At 41.0% G+C, this 21807-nt stretch overlaps 1 protein-coding gene across 27 annotated transcripts in view; it reads left to right on the forward strand.

Annotated features, from left to right (window-relative positions):
• Positions 1-21807, forward strand: part of BPTF (bromodomain PHD finger transcription factor) — a 156866-nt gene that overhangs the window by 104764 nt on the left and 30295 nt on the right. For 18 of the 27 annotated variants that reach the window (XR_010153367.1, XM_054671499.2, XM_054671503.2 and 15 more), the window contains 6 exons: positions 1564-1672; positions 10095-10312; positions 13806-14028; positions 15065-15981; positions 17380-17462; positions 17735-17960. Coding sequence is in view for 25 of the 27 variants with exons in the window: in XM_054671499.2 (XP_054527474.1) it covers positions 1564-1672; positions 10095-10312; positions 13806-14028; positions 15065-15981; positions 17380-17462; positions 17735-17960 (1776 nt within the window). In the remaining 2 variants the exon portion in view is untranslated. The remainder of the gene's footprint in view (positions 1-1563; positions 1673-10094; positions 10313-13805; positions 14029-15064; positions 15982-17379; positions 17463-17734; positions 17961-21807) is intronic. The other 9 variants (XM_054671512.2, XM_054671516.2, XM_054671515.2 and 6 more) reach the window with 2 other exon arrangements.

A 21807-nucleotide genomic window follows, 5' to 3' on the forward strand; every position in this document is an offset into this window, starting at 1 on the left:
CATGCCTGGCTAATTTTTGTATTTGTAGTAGAGATGGGGTTTTACCATGTTGGTCAGGCTGGTCTCAAACTCCTGACCTCAGGTGATCCACCTGCCTCGGCCTCCCAAAGTGCTGGGATTACAGGCCTGAGCCACCGCACCTGGCCCAGATATGTAATTTCTTTGTTACTAGTATGGAAAAGGCTTAAAGTTTTGTAGACTAGCATTGTGGAAAAAGGTTTAAAGTTTTAAATTTTTGAAAATGTTCTGAACCTAACTATAAAACTGAAAATAAAATACTTTCTAGTTTCCCTTTTAAAACTACGAAAGGACCAGGGGCAATAGCTCAAGCCTGTAATGCCAGCACTTTGGGAGGCTGAGGCGAGAGGATCACTTGAGGCCAGGAGTTCGAGAACAACCTAAACAAAATGGCAAAACCCCATCTCTACTAAAAATACAAAAAATTAGCTGGGCATGGTGGCATGTGCCTGTAGTCCCAGCTATTCCCAGCTGCTTGGGGGAGGGTAAGGGATGAGAATTGCTTGAACCCACAAGGCAGAGGCCACAGTGAGCTGAGATGGTGCCACTGCACTGCAGTCTAAGTGACAGAGTGAGACTCTGTCTCAAAAAAAAAAAAAAGTTCAAAGATTAGCTGGGCCGGATGCGGTGGCTCACACCTGTAATCCCAGCACTTTGGGAAGCCAAGGGGGGCGGATCACAAGGTCAAGAGATCGAAACCATCCTGGTCAATATGGTGAAACCCTGTCTCTGCTAAAAATACAAAAACTAGCTGGGTGTGGTGGCACACGCCTGTAATCCCAGCTACTTGGGAGGCTGAGGCAGGAGAATTGCTTGAACCCGGGAGGCGGAGGTTGTAGTGAGCCAAGATTGTGCCACTGTACTCCAGCCTGGGTGAAAGAGCGAGATTCTGTCTCTAAATAAATAAATAAGCAAGACTGTCTCTAAATAAGTAAATAAATGAATGAATGAATGAATGATTAGCCGGACATGGTGCCATTCACCCATAGTCCTAGCTTCTTGGGAGGCTGAGGCAGGAGGATTGCTTAAGCCCAAGAGTGAGCCAGGCTACGATGAGCTGTGATTGCATCACTGCATTCCATCTTAGGCAACAGAGTGAGACCCTGTCTTTAAAATAAATAAATAAATAAATAATTTTTAAAAAACTATGAAAGAACATTTGGTTTCTGATCTTCCTGTTATATTCTGTGGGTTACAGGTATGGTCTGGAGCTTACAGAAAGTGGGACTCCACATTTTCCTGTGAGCACTAGTTACAGAGCAGAGCCTCGCTGGCACATGCTCCTTCCTTTTATTCCATAGGCTATTTTGGTATCAGTGGCAGGGAATTTTATATGATAGCATTTGAATTAAGTTTTCTTTCCTCAAAATTCCGTCTTTATTCTGATGTTTAATACAATTTAAAATGTAATGTTCAAGAGCCCCTGTCATTCCTGTAAACATTTTTATTAATATAGAATGTTTAAAGATCTTGTGTTCTAAGTCCATTATACTTTAATCTTTTTAAAGCATTTTAATTCATTGTTGTTCTTTGTGTCATTTATAGGTAATTACAGGGCCTCAGATTCGCCCTGGTATGACCGTGATTAGAACACCACTCCAACAGTCAACACTAGGAAAGGCAATTATTCGAACACCTGTGATGGTACAGCCAGGTATTTATCCATCCAGCATTATCATTTTACATCTCAACAGCCAGTCTAGGAAATATGTAATTCTCTGCATTTGGCACTACATACGAGAAATACAATTTGAATTAATACTTCAAAGCATACTAAATTTCTAATCCATTGTGAGCTGTATTCATTGATATTATTTCGTTTTGACATTGACAGTAAAATAGGTTGAAGTATGTTTATTAAAAATGTAACAGAAATCACTAATAAATAAAATATATAATTGAAGTAAAGAAAACAGTCTGTATAGCAAAAGACAGAAAATCAAGGAGATAGCAAAGAAACATATAAAACAAAATTACAAATGCAGTGCCAGATGTTCATTTATTACTCTTAATGAGAATACATTAAAACTACCATTTTAAAAGTTGAAGACTGGCCAGGCTAGGTGCTTCTCCCCTGTAATCCCAGCACTTTGGAAGGCCAAGACAGGAGTATCACTTGAGCCCAGGAGTTCAAGACCAGCCTGGCCAACATGGCAAAATGCCATCTCTACTAAAAATATTAAAAAATTAGCTGGGCATGGTGCCTCATGCACCTGTAATCCCAGCTACTTGGGAGGCCGAGGTGGAAGAATCGCTTGAAACCAGGAGGCAGAGGTAGCAGTGAGCCAAGATCATGCCACTGCACTCCAGCTTGGGCAACAGAGTGAGACCCTGTCTCAAAAAAGAAAAAAAAGTTGAAGATGTTAAAGATTTTTTTTTAAACCCTATACATTTATGAGAAATTTAGCTAAAATCAAATTACTACAAAAGCTACAAAAGATAAAAAAACTAAAGATGGACACAGGCACACAAAATAAAGGCCATAAAAAGAAAGAAAAGACAAGGATGGCCCTACTGATACTGGGCAGAATAAAATTCAATGTTTAATAAAAAGGAAAAATTTATGAAAAAGAGTCATTTTTTATTGGCTTAAAGGTAAAGATCAGCCAGGCGCAGTTGCTGATGCCTGTAATCCCAGCACTTTGGGAGGCCAAGGCAGGCCAGATCACCCGAGGTCAGGAGTTTGAGACAATCCTGGCCAACATGGGGAAACCCTGTCTCTACTAAAAATACAAAAATTAGCAGGGCGTGGAGGTGGGCGCCTGTAATCCCAGCTACTCTACTCGGGAGGCTGAGGCAGGAGAGTCGCTTGAACCCAGGAGGCAGAGGTTGCAGTGAGCCGAGATTGTGCCACTGTACTCCAGCCTGGGCAAAAAGAGTGAGACTCCGTCTGAAGGAAAAAAAAAAAAAGGTAAAGATCATGGCCAGGCACAGTAGCTAAAGCCTGTAATCCCAAAACTTTGGGAGGCTGAGGCAAGAGGATCACTTGAAGCCAGGAGTTGGAGACCAGTCTGGGCAACATAGGGAGACCCCATCTCTACAAAAAATAAAAATTTAGCCAGGCGTCCTGGAGCACGCCTGTAGTCCCAGCTACTTGGTAGGCTGAGATGGGAGGATTGCTTGAGCCCAGACATTGGAGGCTGCAGTGAAGTATGCTCATGCTACTGCACTCCAGCCTGGGAGACAGAGCACGACCTGTTTAAAAAAAAAAAAAGAAAAGAAAAGAAAAAAAGATTGCAGTTAAGGTATAATCTTGAATCTTTATGAATTAAGTAACATGTCAAAGTGTAAAAAGCAAAACTATTTGAAATCAAGGAGAAATTAATAGGAGCATAGTAAGCCACAATTAAACTATGTATCAACTTTTGTACCTTCCGAAATACACATTCATTTAAAATACTTGTAGGCTTAACCCAGGCGCAGTGGCTCATGCCTGTAATCCCAGCACTCCAGGAGGCCGAGATGGGCAGATCACCTGAAGTCAGGAGTTTGAGACCCGCCTGGCCAACATGGTGAAACCCCATCTCTACTAAAAATATAAAAATTAGCCAGGCATGGTGGTGGGCACCTTGGGAGGCTGAGGCAAGAGAATTGCTCGAACTCAGGAGGCGGAGGTTGCAGTGAGCTGAGACCCTGCCATTGTACTCCAACGTGGGCAACAAGAGTGAAACTCCATCTCAAAAAAAAGAAAAAAGAAAAATAATAATTCATAGGCTTTTTGGTGGAAAAGTAGTTCTTGAGTCATAGATAAAACCTTGATAAATTCCAAACAATAAAATGTGTATAGGCCACATTCTTTATAGTAAAGCTAGAAATTAATATTAAAATACTATATTATGCTGTAACAAGATGTGTTAGGAAATAAAAGACATGACCAGGCGCTGTGGCTCACACCTATAATCCTAGCACTTTGGGAGGCCAAGATGGACAGATCACCTGAGGTCAGGAGTTCGAGACCAGCCTGGCCAACATGGTGAAACCCCTTCTCTACTAAAAATACAAAAATCAGCTGGGTGTGATGGTGAGCACTTGTAATCCCAGCTACTTGGGAGGCTGAGGCAGGAGAATCACTGCAACCTTGGGAGGTGGGGGTTGCAGTGAGCCGAGATTGCACCACTGCACTGCAGCCTGGGCAACAAGAGTGAAACTCTGTCTCAAAAAAAAAAAAAAAGATATTAGATATTATACTAATAATCTTAACTTGCTTAGAAGTATGTGAGTACAGCTGGGTGTGGTGGCTCACGCCTGTAATCCCAGCACATTGGGAGGCCGGTGGGTGGATCACGAGGTCAAGAGATCAAAACCATCCTAACCAACATGGTGAAACCCCGCCTGTACTAAAAATATAAAAATTAGCTGGGTGTGGTGGTGCACGCCTGTAGTCCCAGCCACTTGGGAGGCTGAGGCAGGAGAATCGCTTGAACCCAGGAGGCAGAGGTCGTGGTGAGCCGAGATGGCGCCATCGCACTCCAGCCTGAACAACAAGAGCGAAACTCTGTCTCAAAAAAAAAAAGCATGTAAGTACATTCTAAGTAACTTTTAAGTTAAAGATACATCAAATATGTAATTACAAAACAATTCTCAAATAGCAGCCTTAAGCCTTGAAGCCGCAGTTAAACTTAGAGGTGATTCAGTTTATTCAGTACATATTTGAACACCTACTATAGGCAGTTGAAGTAAATCAGTGAATAAAACAAACCAAAAATACCTCTATTCTTAATCAAAAGTTAGAAACATATATAAAACAAGTTTCGAAAGAAAACAAGACCTGATGCGGTGGCTCACACCTGTAATCCCAGCACTTTGGGAGACTAAGGCAGTCAGATCACTTGAACCTATTAGTTCTAGACATCCTGGGCAATGTAGTGAGACCCCCATCTCTACAAAAAATTTCTAAAAAATTAGCCAGGCGTGGTGGCACATGCCTGTGGTTTCAGCCACTTGGGAGGCTGAGGCAGGAGGATCACATGGGCCCAAGAGGTCAAGGCTGCAGTGAGCCACAATCTTGCCACTGCACCTCCAGCCTGGGTGACAGAGTGAAACCCTGTCTCAAAAAAAGAAAAAAGGAAAGAAAATGAGGGAGGAAATGAAAGCACAAGTAATAATAATTACAAAACAGAAAAGACCAAAAAAATTAGGCCATTATTTTGCAAGTCTAATCTAGGGAAAAGGGAGGAATATGCTTGTTCACAGAATTAGGAATGAAAAAGTACAATAAAAATAAAGTGAGCTTTTTTAACTCAAAAGGAATTGTAGATCACCTGAGGTCAGGAGTTCAAGACCAGCCTGCCCAACGTGGTGAAACCCTGTCTCTACTAAAAATGCAAAAATTAACTGGGAATGTTGACAGGTGCCTATAATCCCAGCTACTTGAGGTCAAGGCAGGGAGAATTGCTTGAACCCTAGAGGCAGAGGTTGCAGTGAGCCAAGATTGCGCCACTGCACTCCAGACTGGGCGACAGAGTGAAACTCTCAAAACTGAAAAAAAGAATTTTGTATAGGTATCCTTGTAGTAAGACTTTCAGAAGTCTTACTATCCATACTTAGGACGTAAATCTATTTGAATAGCAAGACATAATTAAATATTGTGCTTATAAATTGAATGTCTCAATGACATATCAACAGAAGAAATTTGAAAAGTTGCCATAATTTTACCTATAGCAAGGAATTACAGACTTCATGGTTTTACAGGTAAAGTTCTTGGAAATGGGTAGGAAATAATTTTCTTACTATAAAAGATGGTTCCAGGGCATAAGGGGAAAGATAGATAAAATCTTTCCCATTTTACTAATTTAGCACCAATTCTAATATGAAATATAGCAGGGTTTTTTTTGTTGTTGTTTTGTTTTAAGGCAATCGTCTTGCCTAAGTAGCATTTACCTGAGAAAAGAAAGGAAGATGGATTATTTCAGTTAATGCTGCAGGAACAATTGATAAGATTTAATATCTATTATGTGAGACAGGTAGCTACTAGGAAAGAGAACTAATATAAAGGAGAAAGTGCAATTTATAGGTGATGAATGTTTTCTATATACTTAGAAAACTGACAGTTGTGGTAAATTGCCAGAGAAACTGTAAATGCTGGTATTACTATGGATACACAGAGCTTTTGTTGCATAATGCCCTATGTAGCTGTAAGTATGTGTTTGTCTGACATGCATAAGTGAATGTGTAGTTTCCAAACCACTCTCTTCTCCAGGGTTTTGCCACTTTTCTTCCCTGGAGTCTTGAATCCCCTGTGAGGATAGGGTTTGTATGATGAACTACCCAACCCTGCCGCCTGGCTGTGCAGTGCTCATTTAATGTACTTAAATGAAAGTCTGCCTTAAATGAATTAATTCTTAGTAGTAATACTCTAAAATAGCAACTGTCATATATTCATCATTTACTCTGTGCCAGGGTGTATGTGTTTTGTACATAAGCATTCATTTAATCTTCATATAAAGCAGGTACTAATACTATCCCCATTTTACCGATGAGAAAATTGAAATTCAGAATGTTGAGTAATTTCCCAAGCTATTAATCTGGGATTCAAACCAGATTTATCTGATTTCCAAGTCCAGATATTCATTTATTCATTCAACAATTATTCAGTACTACCTATGTGCCAGATGCTGTTCCAGGCCCAAATGGCCATGGTTATAAACTAATCAGACAAAATAATGCCCTCATGAAACTTACAGTCTAGTGGAAAAGGTAGATGATAATGAGGTAAATTAATTATACATATATTTAAATATACTGTATAATAATGTGTGAATTTTACACATATATCATGTTAAATAATGAAAAGTACTGGCCGGGCACGATAGCTCACGCCTAATATACCAGCACTTTGGGAGGCTGAGGTGGGTGGATCGCCTGAGGTCAGGAGTTCAAGATCAGCCTGGCCAACATGGTGAAACCCCATCTCTACTAAAAATACAAAAAATTAGCTGGGCATCATGATCGGTGCCTGTAATCCCAGCTACTCGGGAGGCTGAGGCAGGAGAATCGGACTTTGTCCAAAAAAAAAAAAAAAAAGAAAGAAAAGTACTTAGAAAAACTGAGGGGAGGAACGATAATGTTTAGAGTTGGGATTTGGGAATGATTTGCAGGGAGGGTTGAAATTTTAGGAAGGATGGCCTGAGAGGGACTCACTAACAAGATGAAATTTGGATAAAGACCGGAAGGAAATGAGAGAGCTGTGGAGCTGTGCAGATATCTGAGGAAAGAGTCTTTTATGAAAAAGAAACAGCAAATGCAAGGGCCCTGAGGCAGGAGTGGACCTGGTTACATTGAAGGGATGGGTACCCAGTGGGTCTCAGGGGGACCCAAGGAGGACAAGAAGTGGGAGTCAAAGGAGTTATGGTCAGAGAGGTGGAGGGTGGGTGGGTATGGGTTGTGTCTTCAGGTGTGCACAGATCACACTGGAACTTATCCCTCTTCCTACGCCACACTAGCTTTTCCTAAGATGAGATCCGGCCGGGTACAGTGGCTCACACCTGTAATCCCAGCCCTTAGGGAGGCCAAGGCGGGCGGATCACCTGTGGTCAGAAGTTCAAGACCAGCCTGGCCAACGTGGCAAAACCCCATCTCTATTAAAATACAAAAAATAGCCGGGCATGGTGGCACAGCCTGTAATCCCAGCTATTTGGGAGGCTGAGGCAGGAGAATCGCTTGAACCCAGGAGGCAGAAGTTGCAGTGAGCTGAGACCGCCCCTCAGCCTGGGCAACAGAGCGAGACTTCACAGACCCTCGGAGTACAGTCAGAAATTATTACATTTTTGAATTTCCATTTTGATCTAAAAATAAATTGATATATACCTATTGGAGACCATCTGGGTGGCTTATAAAAATGAATCAGTACCAATCCTTTTATCTGTCTCTGCTTATGATGGCAATGTATCTGTACCAGGTGATCTCTGGAAGTGATAACTTTTCATGTATTGTTTCTCAAACTGCAATGCAAGGACATAGCGCTGGGATATAGGAGTTCTCAAATTAAAGACCTTGGCCACACTATGTTATGCTGTCTTTCAGTTCATCTTGAGTAAATGAATGAGAGTAACCAAGAAAAATTTAGAAGAAAGAGTAATAATGGAAAACTTGTACTACCAGTTGTTAAAGCATATTATAAAGTCACCAAAATTAGCATGATACCAAAGGAAGCAACACAAATAGTTACAGAGGCATTAAATGTGGGAATTGGCTGCATGACAGTGGTGTCATTTTGCATCAGTAAATGATACTAGAATAATTGGCTTATAGTTTGGGGGGAAAATAGACTTCCGTGTTACAACATATACCAGGACCAAGAACATTCTTGGGAGGATATATCTAATGAGAGAATACAAGAGAACTTTACAAACAATAATTAAAGCCAAAATTTTTAAAAAGACTAGTCTGTTTGGCCGCATTTTTTAAAATTGCAAGTTTAGAAATAAAAACATAGATGGCAAAGTGAAAAAAATAGTCTTTAAAAATATGTATTAAATAAGTAGGAAAAGAAATGGGCAGTGTGGAGAGAGAATTCACAAATGAAGGACAATGACTTAAAACAGTTTTTAATGCCAACCTGTGGTAATTGAGGAAATTTAGCACTGTGATACATGATACTATTTGCAGTTACCTGAATATTTTACTTTACTGGTGATATCAAGGGTTGGCAGGGTTCAGTGAAATAGGCACACAGAGGTGGCAGTAGTGTGAATTGGAATAACCTTTCAAAACTTCAATTTAGTACTATATTCCTACTATGCACCCAGTATTATTTTTTGGAGGGTTACTTTAAAGAAATAATCAGAAGCACCCAAAAATGGATAAGCAGGAATTTTACCATGGCGTTAGTTTAACAACAACAACAAAAAGGTGTGGGGGAAGTATTCTGAATGTCCAAATAAGTTTCATTTTACATATGTGCAGTAATATGAAGTATCATTCAGCCATTAAGAGAAACACAAAGAAATATATCTGTATCCACAGATGGAAAAAAGGCAGCGAGTAAATATTAAAAGCTTGAGAAATTTGATGTTATTCAGTAGTTAGTAATGAGTCTGTAAATGTCAAATTAGCTACCAAAAAATTATTCTTAGCAACTGTTCTACATGGGGGAAAATTCCACTTGCCTATTCTAGTTTCAGCAAGTTAAACTAAAAAGAGGTTTATGGAAAACTGTAGAGCCATTCCAGTTCAACTTCATTCATTCAATAGACATTTATTGAACAATGACTATGAAAGCATTATTTGGGCCAGGTGAGGTTGCTCATGCCTGTAATCCCAGCACTTTGGGAGGCCAAGGCGGGTGGATCACGAGGTCAGGAGATCAAGACCATCCTGACTAACATGGTGAAACCCCGTCTCTATTAAAACAAATACAAAAAATTAGTCGGGTGTGGTGGGACATGCCTGTAGTCCCAGCTACTCGGGAGGCTCAGGCAGGAGAATCGCTTGAACCCAGGAGGCAGAGGTTGCAGTGAGCCAAGATCATGCCACCACACTCCAGCCTGGGCGACAGAGTGAGACTCCGTCTCAAAAAAAAGAAAAGAAAGCATTATTTGAGCACTCTGCCCTAGTATTGAGGATATAATGGTCCTTGCCTTCATGGCTCTCCCAAGCTGTCTGTCAAATAGCTGTAAGAGAAGCTTATTATAAATGCAATTGGCCCAGAATATTCCAGATTCTTTATATTTTGTTTAAAATTCATATGAATTAATTTTTTATTAAATTAGCATCTTATTTTTAATATTATATTCCTAAGAAAAGGCAGCCTTATAAATGGCATATTTTACACATTCTTTTTTGTCTTCCCTATTATCATTTTGGTTTTAGATTTATAGGAAGAATTTTAATTGGTTTTTTCCCTTATCCTACAGACAGCAGAGACTGGATAACGGTTGGCAGTGAAAACAGACTCACTGCCAACCAGGCAGGACCTTTGGATGTGGGTATATGTCTGAATGTATCCTTAGGCTCTGAATATCCCAGTGTTTTTTTGAAGATGGAAAAGAATACGTTCATGTGAGGTGTTGAATTATTTCAATTCAAAATAATGCCAAGGGTGTATAAGCATTCATAATGTTTTGCTGTTTGTGTAGGTGCTCCTCAGCAAGTGATGACTCAAATCATCAGGGGGCAGCCTGTCTCCACTGCAGTCTCCGCCCCTAACACGGTTTCCTCAACACCTGGGCAGAAAAGCTTAACTTCAGCAACATCCACTTCAAATATACAGTCTTCAGCCTCACAGCCCCCTCGCCCCCAACAAGGACAAGTGAAGCTCACCATGGCTCAACTTACTCAGTTAACACAGGGCCATGTAAGTAACATAAGCTTTATTTTAACTTTAGAGGTGATCTTATTTATTCTTGCCGTAAGTTTAAAAACATGAACTTATTTTGATACGTTTTTAAATGTGCTGATTTGAAGAAATGGTTACTTCCTGGAGTCAAACAGAAATACCTCTTAGACAGGATATAATAAACCCCAACTACTAGAGTAATCTTTAGACAGTGAGCTATAACAGTGAGACAGATAACCCTTTTAAACACCAAAATTTTATTAGTTGGCTAATCTCCATGAGACAAATAAAATTTGAGTACATTAAGCTGCTTCCTTGCAAGACTCAATATTGTTAGCAAGTCTTCTAATATTGATTAATAAATTGAATGCAGCTCCCATCAAAATCCCAAGAGGTTTTGTTTTTAGTGAAACTTCACAAGCTGATACTGAAAGTTTATATGGAGGTACAAAGTATTAAGAATATCTGTACCTTTGAAGAACAGGATTATTTGCCCTATATATGATAACCTGATATCAAAACTTAGTATAGGCTGGGCCTGGTGGCTTGCGCCTGTAATCCCAGCACTTTGGGAGGCCAGGGCGGGTGGATTGCTTGAGGTCAGGAGTCCGAGACCAGCCTGACCAACATGGTGAAACTCCATCTCTACTAAAAGTACAAACAAATTAGCTGGGCGTGGTGGCATGCGCTTGTAATCACAGCTACTCAGGAGGCTGAGGAAGGAGAATTGCTTGAACCTGGGAGGCGGAGGTTGTATTGAGCTGAGATTGCACCACTGCACTCCAGCCTGGGTGACAAAGCAAGACTTCATCTCAAAAAAAACCAAAAAACTTAGTATATAATACTTCACTAATTAATATAGTGAGGTACAGACATAAGGAGAGGCAGATAGACCAACAGAACAGTAGAGAGTGCAGAACATGAACCCCATGTATGTGGACACTTGTTATATGACAAAGGTGACATTGCAGATCATTGAGGAAGAGATGACTTTTCAGTAAATGGTGCCAGGACAATTGAATATACATAGGAAACTGTGAAATTGGACCATTATTACCTCACTCTACATAAACTCAATTCCAGGAGGATGAAAGTCCTAACTGTGAAAGGTAAAACTATAATACCTTTAGAAGATAGAAGAATATCTTCATAGCTTTCCTAAACAGATAGAAAATGCTAACCATAAATGAAAAGATTTATAAATTCAACTACTTTAAAAATAAGAGTAAGAACCTCTGTTCATCAAACTCACTATAGAGAGAGTGAAGAAAATGAGAAAAGAACCAACCAAGGACTATTATATATCCAGAATATATAAAGAATTACTACAAATCAAGAAAGAAAAAAATCCAGATAGATCAATAGGAAAAAAGACAAACAGGCAAGGTGCGGTGGCTCACACCTGTAATCCCAGCACTTTGGGAGGCCAAGGTTTTGGGAGGCCAAGCCAGGTGGATCACTTGAGGTCAGGAGTTTCAGACCAGCCTGGCCAACATGGGGAAACCCCGTTTCTACTAAAAATACAAAAATTAGTCGGGCGTGGTGGTGTACGCCTGTAATCCCAGCTGCTTGGGAGGCTGAGGCAGGAGAATTGCTTGAACCCAAGAAGCAGAGGTTGCAGCGAGCCAAGATATACCACTGCACTCCAACCTAGGCAAAAGACTCCGTCTCAAAAAAAAGAAAAACGAAAAAAAAGGACAAACCAACATTATGAGGAAAGAAGAAATCTAAATGTCCCAAATTCCAAAAAACTGCTGAACTTTATTAATAATGAGAGAAGTACATAGTAAAACCATATGCTTAAGAGATTGGTACAAATTTAAATGTCCAGCAAAACCAAGAGTTAGCAAAGACATAGAGCAGAAAGAATTCTCATGCACAGCTGGTGGGCCTATCAGTCGGTTCAGCCATTTTGGAAACCTCCTGGACATTGTCTGGTAAAGTCAAAGCTGTGTATGCCTAAGGTCCCAGTATACCTTCTAGGTATATCCCTAGAGAAGTTGTCGGCCATGTGAGCACCAGAATACATGGCATAAATATTCGTAGCAGCATTGTTCATAAGAATCAAAAACTAAGAACAACTCAGGTGTCTGTCAAAATCAGCTAGCTAAGTAAATTGTAGTATATTCCTACAGCAATGAAAATGAATAGACTTCAGCCACACAGAACTATGCAGATGATTCTCACAAATATATAATGGTAAGCTAAAGAAGCAAGTAGCTGCCAAAAAAAAATACATGTTATAATTTCATTTGTATAAGATTCAGAAATAGGCAAAACTAAGCTATTTTGTGTAGGGATACAGGGCTGCTGCATTGCCTGCCTGGAGGGGGCACTATTCCCATTGTATTCTTCGTGAATATTGCTCCTGAGTTTGTGAACCTCAGTGGCCCTATATATACCTAAGATACATACCGAAGTAGTTATGAAATACAGTGTTATCATCAAAGTGAGGATAGTGCTTACCTCTAGGGGAGAGGGAGGGGATTGAAATCTGGGTGAGTCATATGGGGGCTTCTAGGACACTGGCAATGGTGACCACAGTCGTGGTTTTATAGATGTTTACTTTATAATTTTTAAATTATACTTGGTGTTTTGTGCATTTTGTGCATAAAAATGTATTTTAGAAAAGCAAGAGTAAATAAGTTTTGAGGGATTCACATGTATATGGAGCTTACTTAGTACATGGACTTTGCGCCATCAGTTTTGGTCATTGGGAGTTTAGGGGATGGTTTTTACTTTTGCTTTCCAGTTCTCCAGCATGTTCCTGGTATTCAGGGTTTCTAGTTTAATTACAGTTCTGGACAGAAGAGACAGCGCCTAGAGAATTTTAAATTTCTGGACCCCTTTTTGGTAACTGCTCAGACCTTAGTGATCCTCCTTACTTGGTGTTTGCATTACATATCTAAAACCCTAAGCTTTTTACAGTTTAGCACACACACACCCCATAGGTCATTTGGCACGTATTGAAAGACAAAATTCAGGAGATCTAGGTTCCTTCTTTTATCTCACCTTTAAGTTGGGCAGGGTACTTGACCTTTCTAACCTGAGTTTCTTAGTTGGGAATCAGAAGAATATTTTCTCTGCTTACCCCATAAAGTCACAAGTCCATTGTGAGAATCAAATGAGGCAGTATCTATGAAGATGCTTTTGAAATTGTAAAATATGAATATAAGATTATTTAAAATCAGAATTTTGTGGGGACTTTAGTTATTCAATACCTTTATTTTATAGATTGGGAAACTTGGATCTGGAGGAACAATGTTGCTTGTGGACAGATAACTGGCTGACCATTGGGGGAGCTTGAACTGGAACTCTGGATTGTTGATGTTTTTCCTACTAAGCAACATAAATATTCTTACTTTAGCTTATCTAAATTCCTGCTGGTGACATTCAAATATGTATTTTCATTATATTAAAAGATAATTACACATAAAAATGATTTAATAAAAATGATATACATACAGATTGATGCTTTGAACACTGTTTACATGTTGTGTTTTTTCCACAGGGTGGCAATCAAGGTTTGACAGTAGTAATTCAAGGACAAGGTCAAACTACTGGACAGTTGCAGTTGATACCTCAAGGGGTGACTGTACTCCCAGGCCCAGGCCAGCAGCTAATGCAAGCTGCAATGCCAAATGGTACTGTTCAGCGATTCCTCTTTACCCCATTGGCAACAACAGCCACCACAGCCAGCACCACCACCACCACTGTTTCCACGACAGCAGCAGGTAGAGCTGTGGGTTTATCAGAAATGTCGGATGTTACTACTACACGTGGCTGGGCTAACAGAGGCCAACAGGAGAACCAGTATTTACCTTTGGAAGGATATGCCTCAAGCCAGTGAGCTCAACAGTTGACATAGTCAGCCTCACAATGTCTCGAAGCTTTTGTACCCTATTCTTACAGACTCCCTGTTACCACCACCCTCTCCCTCCTATTAAAAAAGAGAGAGAGAGAAAGGGGGCAAAAATAATGGTTATCTTGGTAACTATGCCCACACTTACTCCTTGCTAAGCCTTGTAGGTGCTGATTCAGTCATGGAGGTGATCTCAGGGAGGGTGGGTAAATCCAGTTCATGACCTGAGATTGAGAGTGGGTCCAGAACCACTTTGTTGACCTTCTGCTGCAAGTCATTGTAACTAACTACCACCACATCATGGGAGAAAAGTGAGGCGTGACAGTTAGCCTGGGCCAGATGACCCAGCTGATTTCCAGAGGCTGCAACTTACTTTGGAAACCAGCCCTCTAGAGTTAGGAGAGTGTACAGGGGACAGCCAAGAAGCAGGGCCCAGGCTCCCCAGTTTCAGAGCGTCCTGCCCTAAGCATGTCCAAATGGAGCATTTCAAAGGCATAGACCTTCTGTACCAAAATACAAAATTCTCAACTTTATTTACTTTATTTATTTTTTCGAGACAGGGTCTTGCTCTGTCGCCCAGGCTGAAGTGAAGTAGCACCATTACTGCTTACTGCAGCCTTGACCTCCTGGATGCAAGCAATCCTCCCACCTCAGCCTCCCGGGTAGCTTAGACCATAGGCATGCTCCACTATGCTCAGATAATTTTTTATTTTTTTTGTTTTTGTGTAGAGACGGGGTCTCACTATGTTGCTCAAACGATCCTCCCACCTCAATGTCCCAAAGTGCACAGGCGTGAGCCACCGCGCCTGGCCAGAATTCTCAACTTCAGAAGATTTCCTTCAGATTCTTCTTTAACCACAGTTTTATGTTCCAGAGTAATAGAAATGGTTCATCTTTCCTTTTTACAGGTACAGGTGAACAAAGGCAGAGTAAACTGTCACCCCAGATGCAGGTACATCAAGACAAAACCCTGCCACCAGCTCAGTCATCAAGTGTGGGTCCAGCAGAAGCCCAGCCACAGACTGCTCAGCCTTCAGCTCAGCCCCAGCCCCAAACCCAGCCCCAGTCCCCAGCTCAGCCTGAAGTTCAGACTCAGCCTGAAGTTCAGACCCAAACAACCGTTTCATCCCATGTCCCTTCTGAAGCACAACCCACCCACGCACAGTCATCCAAGCCCCAAGTTGCAGCACAGTCTCAGCCTCAAAGTAATGTCCAAGGACAGTCTCCTGTTCGTGTCCAAAGTCCATCACAGACTCGAATACGTCCATCAACTCCATCCCAACTGTCTCCTGGACAACAATCCCAGGTTCAGACTACAACCTCACAACCGATTCCAATTCAACCACATACATCTCTTCAGATACCTTCCCAAGGCCAGCCACAGTCACAACCCCAGGTACAGTCTTCAACTCAAACTCTTTCATCAGGACAAACTTTAAATCAAGTTACTGTTTCATCCCCATCCCGTCCTCAGCTACAAATACAGCAGCCACAGCCCCAAGTCATTGCTGTGCCTCAGCTGCAACAACAAGTCCAGGTTCTCTCTCAGATCCAGTCACAGGTTGTGGCTCAGATACAGGCTCAGCAAAGTGGTGTGCCCCAGCAAATCAAACTCCAGTTACCTATCCAAATTCAGCAAAGCAGTGCTGTGCAGACTCACCAGATTCAGAATGTGGTTACAGTGCAGGCAGCCAGTGTGCAAGAGCAGTTGCAAAGGGTTCAGCAACTCAGGGATCAGCAGCAAAAGAAGAAACAGCAACAGATAGAAATTAAGCGTGAACACACCCTCCAAGCTTCTAATCAAAGTGAAATCATTCAGAAACAGGTAAAGTTATTAAGTAAAAGCAGCATGTTCAGTAGCTTGAATTATTGTGCTGTGCAGTAGAATTAGTGTTTGGTTGTGTTAGGTTTCCTAAATGAGACAAAGTCACTAATGTTTAAATTTAGAAGAAACACTGAATTGACCAAAAAAAAATACTGAATGACTACTGTGGTGTGGAACACTTCGTTAGATACATATAATATGTAGTCAGTGCTTATTAGGAATGACCTGTATTTTGGGAGGACTAAGATGGGAAGAATGGAGTTATGAGCTTTAATCTTTAATATAAAACTTGAGGGTTTAAGTTTTAAAGCCACTTCAGACATTATAGCAATTCCTTTAAAGTTATTCAAAGTTGTCATTCCTTAGTTTGCATGTAGATTATGCAAATTATAGATAGATTAAACTCATTTGCATTTCTAGCCACACCTTTGTAAAAAAGTTTTTGAAAACGTATTATTTCATAGCTTAAGTAAAAAGTGGCATCATCCAGCAACATCTTGCAATGGCACATGAGTGAAATAAAGCAATTTAGATGAGTTAGAATTAGTCTACTAAAGTGAAGTCATACATAGAACATCTGATAACATTACTGGCAGAAACCATCTTTTCATCTACCTATAGCTTGCTTCGCTCAGCACTAGGCAGGAGTTTGAATGTGGATTTTAAGTGTTACCAAGTTGTGAGACCTTCATTCAGTTCCTAGGTCTCCCATTCACAGTCCATGAAACTCACTTATCCCTCCTTAGCTATAGCCTCTTAAAACCCTTCTCTTTCCAGCCACATGAGATTATTGCAATGATTAAATGAGGTCATAAATGTAGAAGCACTTTTTAAACAGCGAAGTTATTTTAAAGATGTAGTATTCTTATGAAAATGATGGTCATATATATTATATTTAAATGTATTATTACCCAGCTTTACTGTGTATCTATAAACTGAGAATTACTACACTGTCTGTCTATCCGCTAATCTTTGTATAGGGGAGACGAGGGACAGCTCTTTAAAATTCATTCCTGGGAAGAAAGCATAATGTTAAAAATATGGCCTTTGGAGAAGGATAGCCAGGTTAAAATTTCAGCTGTATTACTTACTGTTTCTCAAACAAGGTGGTTAATTTCTTTATGTCTCAGTATCTTGTTTATAAAATTATTGCTATGGTTCAGTGTTGTTGTAAGGAATAAACGAGGTAATGTCAAGTGCTTAGCCTAGCACGGTACCCAGCAGGTGGTAAGCACCCAGGCCATCTGGTAGCTGCTAATTTTATTTATGTTACGATATAAAATTCTTACAGTTTCTTTAAAAAAAACACATATGTGCTCAAATTTCTACTGTTGTTATCTGTGTACTAACCTGTGGTGATTATAAAATATGCGCTTTTGGATTTATTCTGTCCTGAAGGTGGTGATGAAGCATAATGCTGTAATAGAACATTTAAAACAGAAAAAGAGCATGACTCCAGCTGAAAGAGAAGAGAATCAAAGGTAGGGGAGACGCAGGGTCTTGTTGTCTGTCCGTCTCTTCTCTTTATCGTGCACACGCACAGAGTTCTGAGTTTATACTTGTTTATCTTGATTGAAGTTCATTAAATGAGAACACTTGGCACTAATAGTTGCTCATAACTGGTTTAAACCACTCTTGACGTTTTCCAGTCACAGAAAGTTTTTGTCTCATCTGTAGAGGCATAGAAGAATCATGTCTTAAGCCTTTCAAAATGAAACGCCCAGCATTACATAGGTTGTGTATTTTTCTCTAGAATGATTGTCTGTAACCAGGTGATGAAGTATATTTTGGATAAGATAGATAAAGAAGAAAAACAGGCAGCAAAAAAACGGAAGCGTGAAGAGAGTGTGGAGCAGAAACGTAGCAAGCAGAATGCCACTAAGCTGTCAGCTCTGCTCTTCAAGCACAAAGAGCAGCTCAGAGCCGAGATCCTGAAGAAGAGAGCACTCCTGGACAAGGATCTGCAAATTGAAGTGCAGGTAAGAGGGCACGTCCTTTTCTTCTGTGTCCAGTGTTTAACATCTGAGGTTCTGCTTTTTTCCCTTGCCTTTTTAATAAAGCTTAAAATTTCAGTATGTTTTCTAGAACTTACATTTGTGTACATAGAGTAAAAAGCAGTGCAGCGTGTGTCTTGCAAAACAAGTCAGAGCTTTTATAACTAAATGTGTAGTTATATTGTATTCTCCAGACTAGCAACTCTGAGAGGTGAACTTGTTGATTGAATTGTTGAAAAACTCTGAGAAGAGCTTTTCATGTCTATGACATAGTCTAGCCAAAAGTAATTAGGAGCAGAGCTTCATGAGAAAGGTACAGAGACAGTGAAGTAACGTTGAAAGAATGAAAAATAACATGAGTCCATTAAATAAGACAAATTGCACCAGGATGAGGTGGCTCACTCCTATACTTTCAGCAGCTGGGGAGGCCAAGACAGGCAGATCACTTGAGCCCAGAAGTTCGAGACCATCCTGGCCAACATGGCAAGACCTCATCCCTACACAAAATGAAAAAGTTAGCCAGATGTGGTGGCACACAGCCCAGGTACTCGAGAGGCTGAGGCAGGAGGATCACTTGAGCCTGGCAGGTTGAAGCTGCAGTCAGCCCTGATGGCACCACTGCACTGCAGCCTGGGCAACAGAGCAAAACCTTGTCTCATAAACAAAACAAACAAACAAAAAATTTCTTCCTTGACTTGTAAACGATTCTGTAGGTATTGCTAACCTGCTTTCTAGAGGAATTTATTAAAAAATGAAAGTAGGCTGGCTGTGGTGGTTCATGCCCGTAATCCCAACACTTTGGGAAGCCAAGGTAGGCAGATTGTTTGAGCCCAGGAGTTCAAGATCAGCCTAGGCAACATGGCAAAACCCTGTCTCTACAAAATACACAAAATTAGCCAAACATGGTGGCATACGCCTGTAGTCCCAGCTACTTGAGAGGCTAAGGCAGGATGATCACTTGAACCCGGAAGGCAGAGGTTGCAGTGAGCCTTGATCGCACCACTGCACTCCAGCCTGGGGAACAGAGTGAGACTCTGTCTCAAAAAAAAAAAAAAAAAAAGTAGGGCCGGGTGTGGTGGCTCACACCTGTAATCCCAGCACTTTGGGAAGCCAAGGCGGGTGGATCACGAGGTCAGGAGTTCGAGACCAGCCAGACCAACATGGTGAAACCCTGTCTCTACTAAAAATACAAAAATTAGCTGGGCGTGGTGGCAGGCACCTGTAATCCCAGCTACTTGGGACGCTGAGGCAGGATAATCGTTTGAACCTGGGAGGCAGAGGTTGCAGTGAGCTGAGATCACACCACTACACTCTAGCCTGGACAGCAGAGTGAGACTCCGTCTCAAAAAAAAAAAAAGTAGACATCTGTTTATATATATATATATATACACACACACACATATATATACACATACGTACATATATATACACACACACAGACATATATACATACACGCAGACATACATATATACATATATATACACACGTATATATATAATTTACACATAATTACACAGCTTTTTAAAAGAGAAGTAGGTTATCTCAAGCATTTCAAGGCCGGACACAGTGTCTCACGCCTGTAATCCCAGCACTTTGGGTGGCCGAGGCAGGTGGATCACCTGAGGTCAGTTCAAGACCAGCCTGGCTAACGTGGTGAAACTCCGTCTCTACTAAAAACAAAAATTAGCCAGGCATGGTGGCAGGTGCCTGTAATCCCAGCTAGTTAGGAGTCTGAGGTGGGGAGAATTGCTTGAACCAGGAAGGTACAGGTTGCAGTGAGCCAAGATCGCACCACTGCACTCCAACCTGGGCAACAGAATGAGACTGTCTCAAAAAAAAAAAAAAAAAAAAAAAACATTTCATAACATATCTTAAACATTTTAAGAAGGTGAGAAATAGACCAGGCACAGTGGCTCATGCCTGTAATCCCAGCACTTTGGAGAGGCCGAGGCGGGCAGATCACTTGAGCTCAGGTGAAGGTTGCAGTGATGCGAAATCATGCCATTGCCCTCCAACCTGGGCGACAGAGTGAGACTGTCTCCCCGTCCCCACCGCCAAAAAAAGAAGGTGAGAAATAGTAAGATAATATTAACCAGACTAATAATACTACCTATCTGTGAAACATTAGAGATCTTCCAGTTAAAGTCAGAAACCAGAAACCCCAGTGATGCCAACAATCAATGTTATTATTTAGCATTTCTGGAAGTTCTGGCAAATATGTTAAGCCAAGCAAAAGAAACAAAGACAAAAAATTGAGGAAAGAAGACATTGTTTTTATGTGTGATATGATTATTACATCAAAACCCCAAGAAAATAATTATTACAATTTATAATTCAAGGCTGGGCACGGTGGCCCACACCTGTAATCCCAGCACTTTGGGAGGCTGAGGCGAGCGGATCATTTGAGGTCAGGAGTTTGAGACCATCCTGATCAAGATGGTGAAACCCCATCTCTACTAAAAATACAAAAAAATTAGTCAGGCATGCTGGCGGGTGCCTGTAGTCCCAGCTACTTGGGAGGCTGAGGCAGGAGAATCACTTGAACCCTAGAGCAGAGGTTGCAATGAACTAAGATCATGCCACTGCGCTCCAGCCTGGGTGACAGAGTGAGACTAGGTCTCAATAAAAAAAAAAAAAAATTCAGTAACGTAGTCAGTTACAAGATAAACATTGAACCTGCCTCCCAGGTTTAAGTGATTCTTCTTCCTCAGCCTCCCGAGTTGCTGAGATTACAGGCATGTGCCACCATGCCTGGCTAATTTTTTGTATTTTAGTAGAGAGGGTGTTTCACCATGTTGGTCAGGCTGGTCTCGAACTCCTGGCCTCAAGTAATCCACCCGCCTTAGTCTCCCAAAGTCCTGGGATTACAGGCATGAGCCACTGTGCCCAGCCTCAATTTGGGTTTTTATGGAAGCTTCATTACATAGTCATTAATGATTACATCATTGGCTGTTGGTGGTCAGCTTAACCTTCAGCCTCTCTCTCTCTCTTTTTCTCAGAGGTTGGGAGGTGGCGCTGAAAGCCCTGAGAATCAGCCCCAATCCTGAGGCTCTCTAGGAGCCTCCAGCCATCAGTCAATCGTTAGCATTAAAAAAAAATCTTATTTTGCAGATTCTGAGGGTTTTAGGAATTGTATGCTGGGAAACAGGGAGGAAGATCAAATATATATTTCACAGTATCACAGGACCACAAAGAGGAGATTGGTCATCAGTGTTTCTCAACAGAAGCACTTTGGCCTCTTGAACAAGCCAGTTTACACACTGTAGAAGTTTAGCATCATTTAAGGTGTGCCACACACTGTTTCCGTTCCACATTCTACACAGAGTGGGAAAATAGTTGTAGTTTATATCCTTTATGTATAAAAAAGTTGGTCAGTTGCCCTTCAAAGCCAACAAATGAAAATGATCTCTAAATCTAACCCCCAAAGACAATCATTTTTAAACAACTTTAGAATATATCTTGTATATATTACTTTAATGTATGTATTCATATATAAACCTGTTTTATACAGAAACAATCTAACGAGGAAGAAAAGTTATACTTTGAGAAAGGAGGAGCCAGGTGCAGTGGTTCATGCCTGTAATCCCAGCACCTTGGGAGCCAAGGCAGGTAAATCACATGAGGCCAGGAGTTCGAGACCAGCCTGGCTGACACGGCGAAACCCCATCTCTACAAAAATACAAAAATTAGCTGGGCATGGTGGTGCACAACTGTAGTTCCAGCTACTCAGGAGGATCAGGCAGGAGAATCACTTGAACCCAGAAGGTGGAGGTTGCAGTGACCCGAGATCATGCCACTGCATTCCAGCCTGGGCGACAGAATGAGACTCTG

The sequence above is a fragment of the Pan troglodytes genome, chromosome 19 (assembly GCF_028858775.2).
Source record: "Pan troglodytes isolate AG18354 chromosome 19, NHGRI_mPanTro3-v2.0_pri, whole genome shotgun sequence".
NCBI classification, from domain to species: Eukaryota; Metazoa; Chordata; class Mammalia; order Primates; family Hominidae; genus Pan; species Pan troglodytes.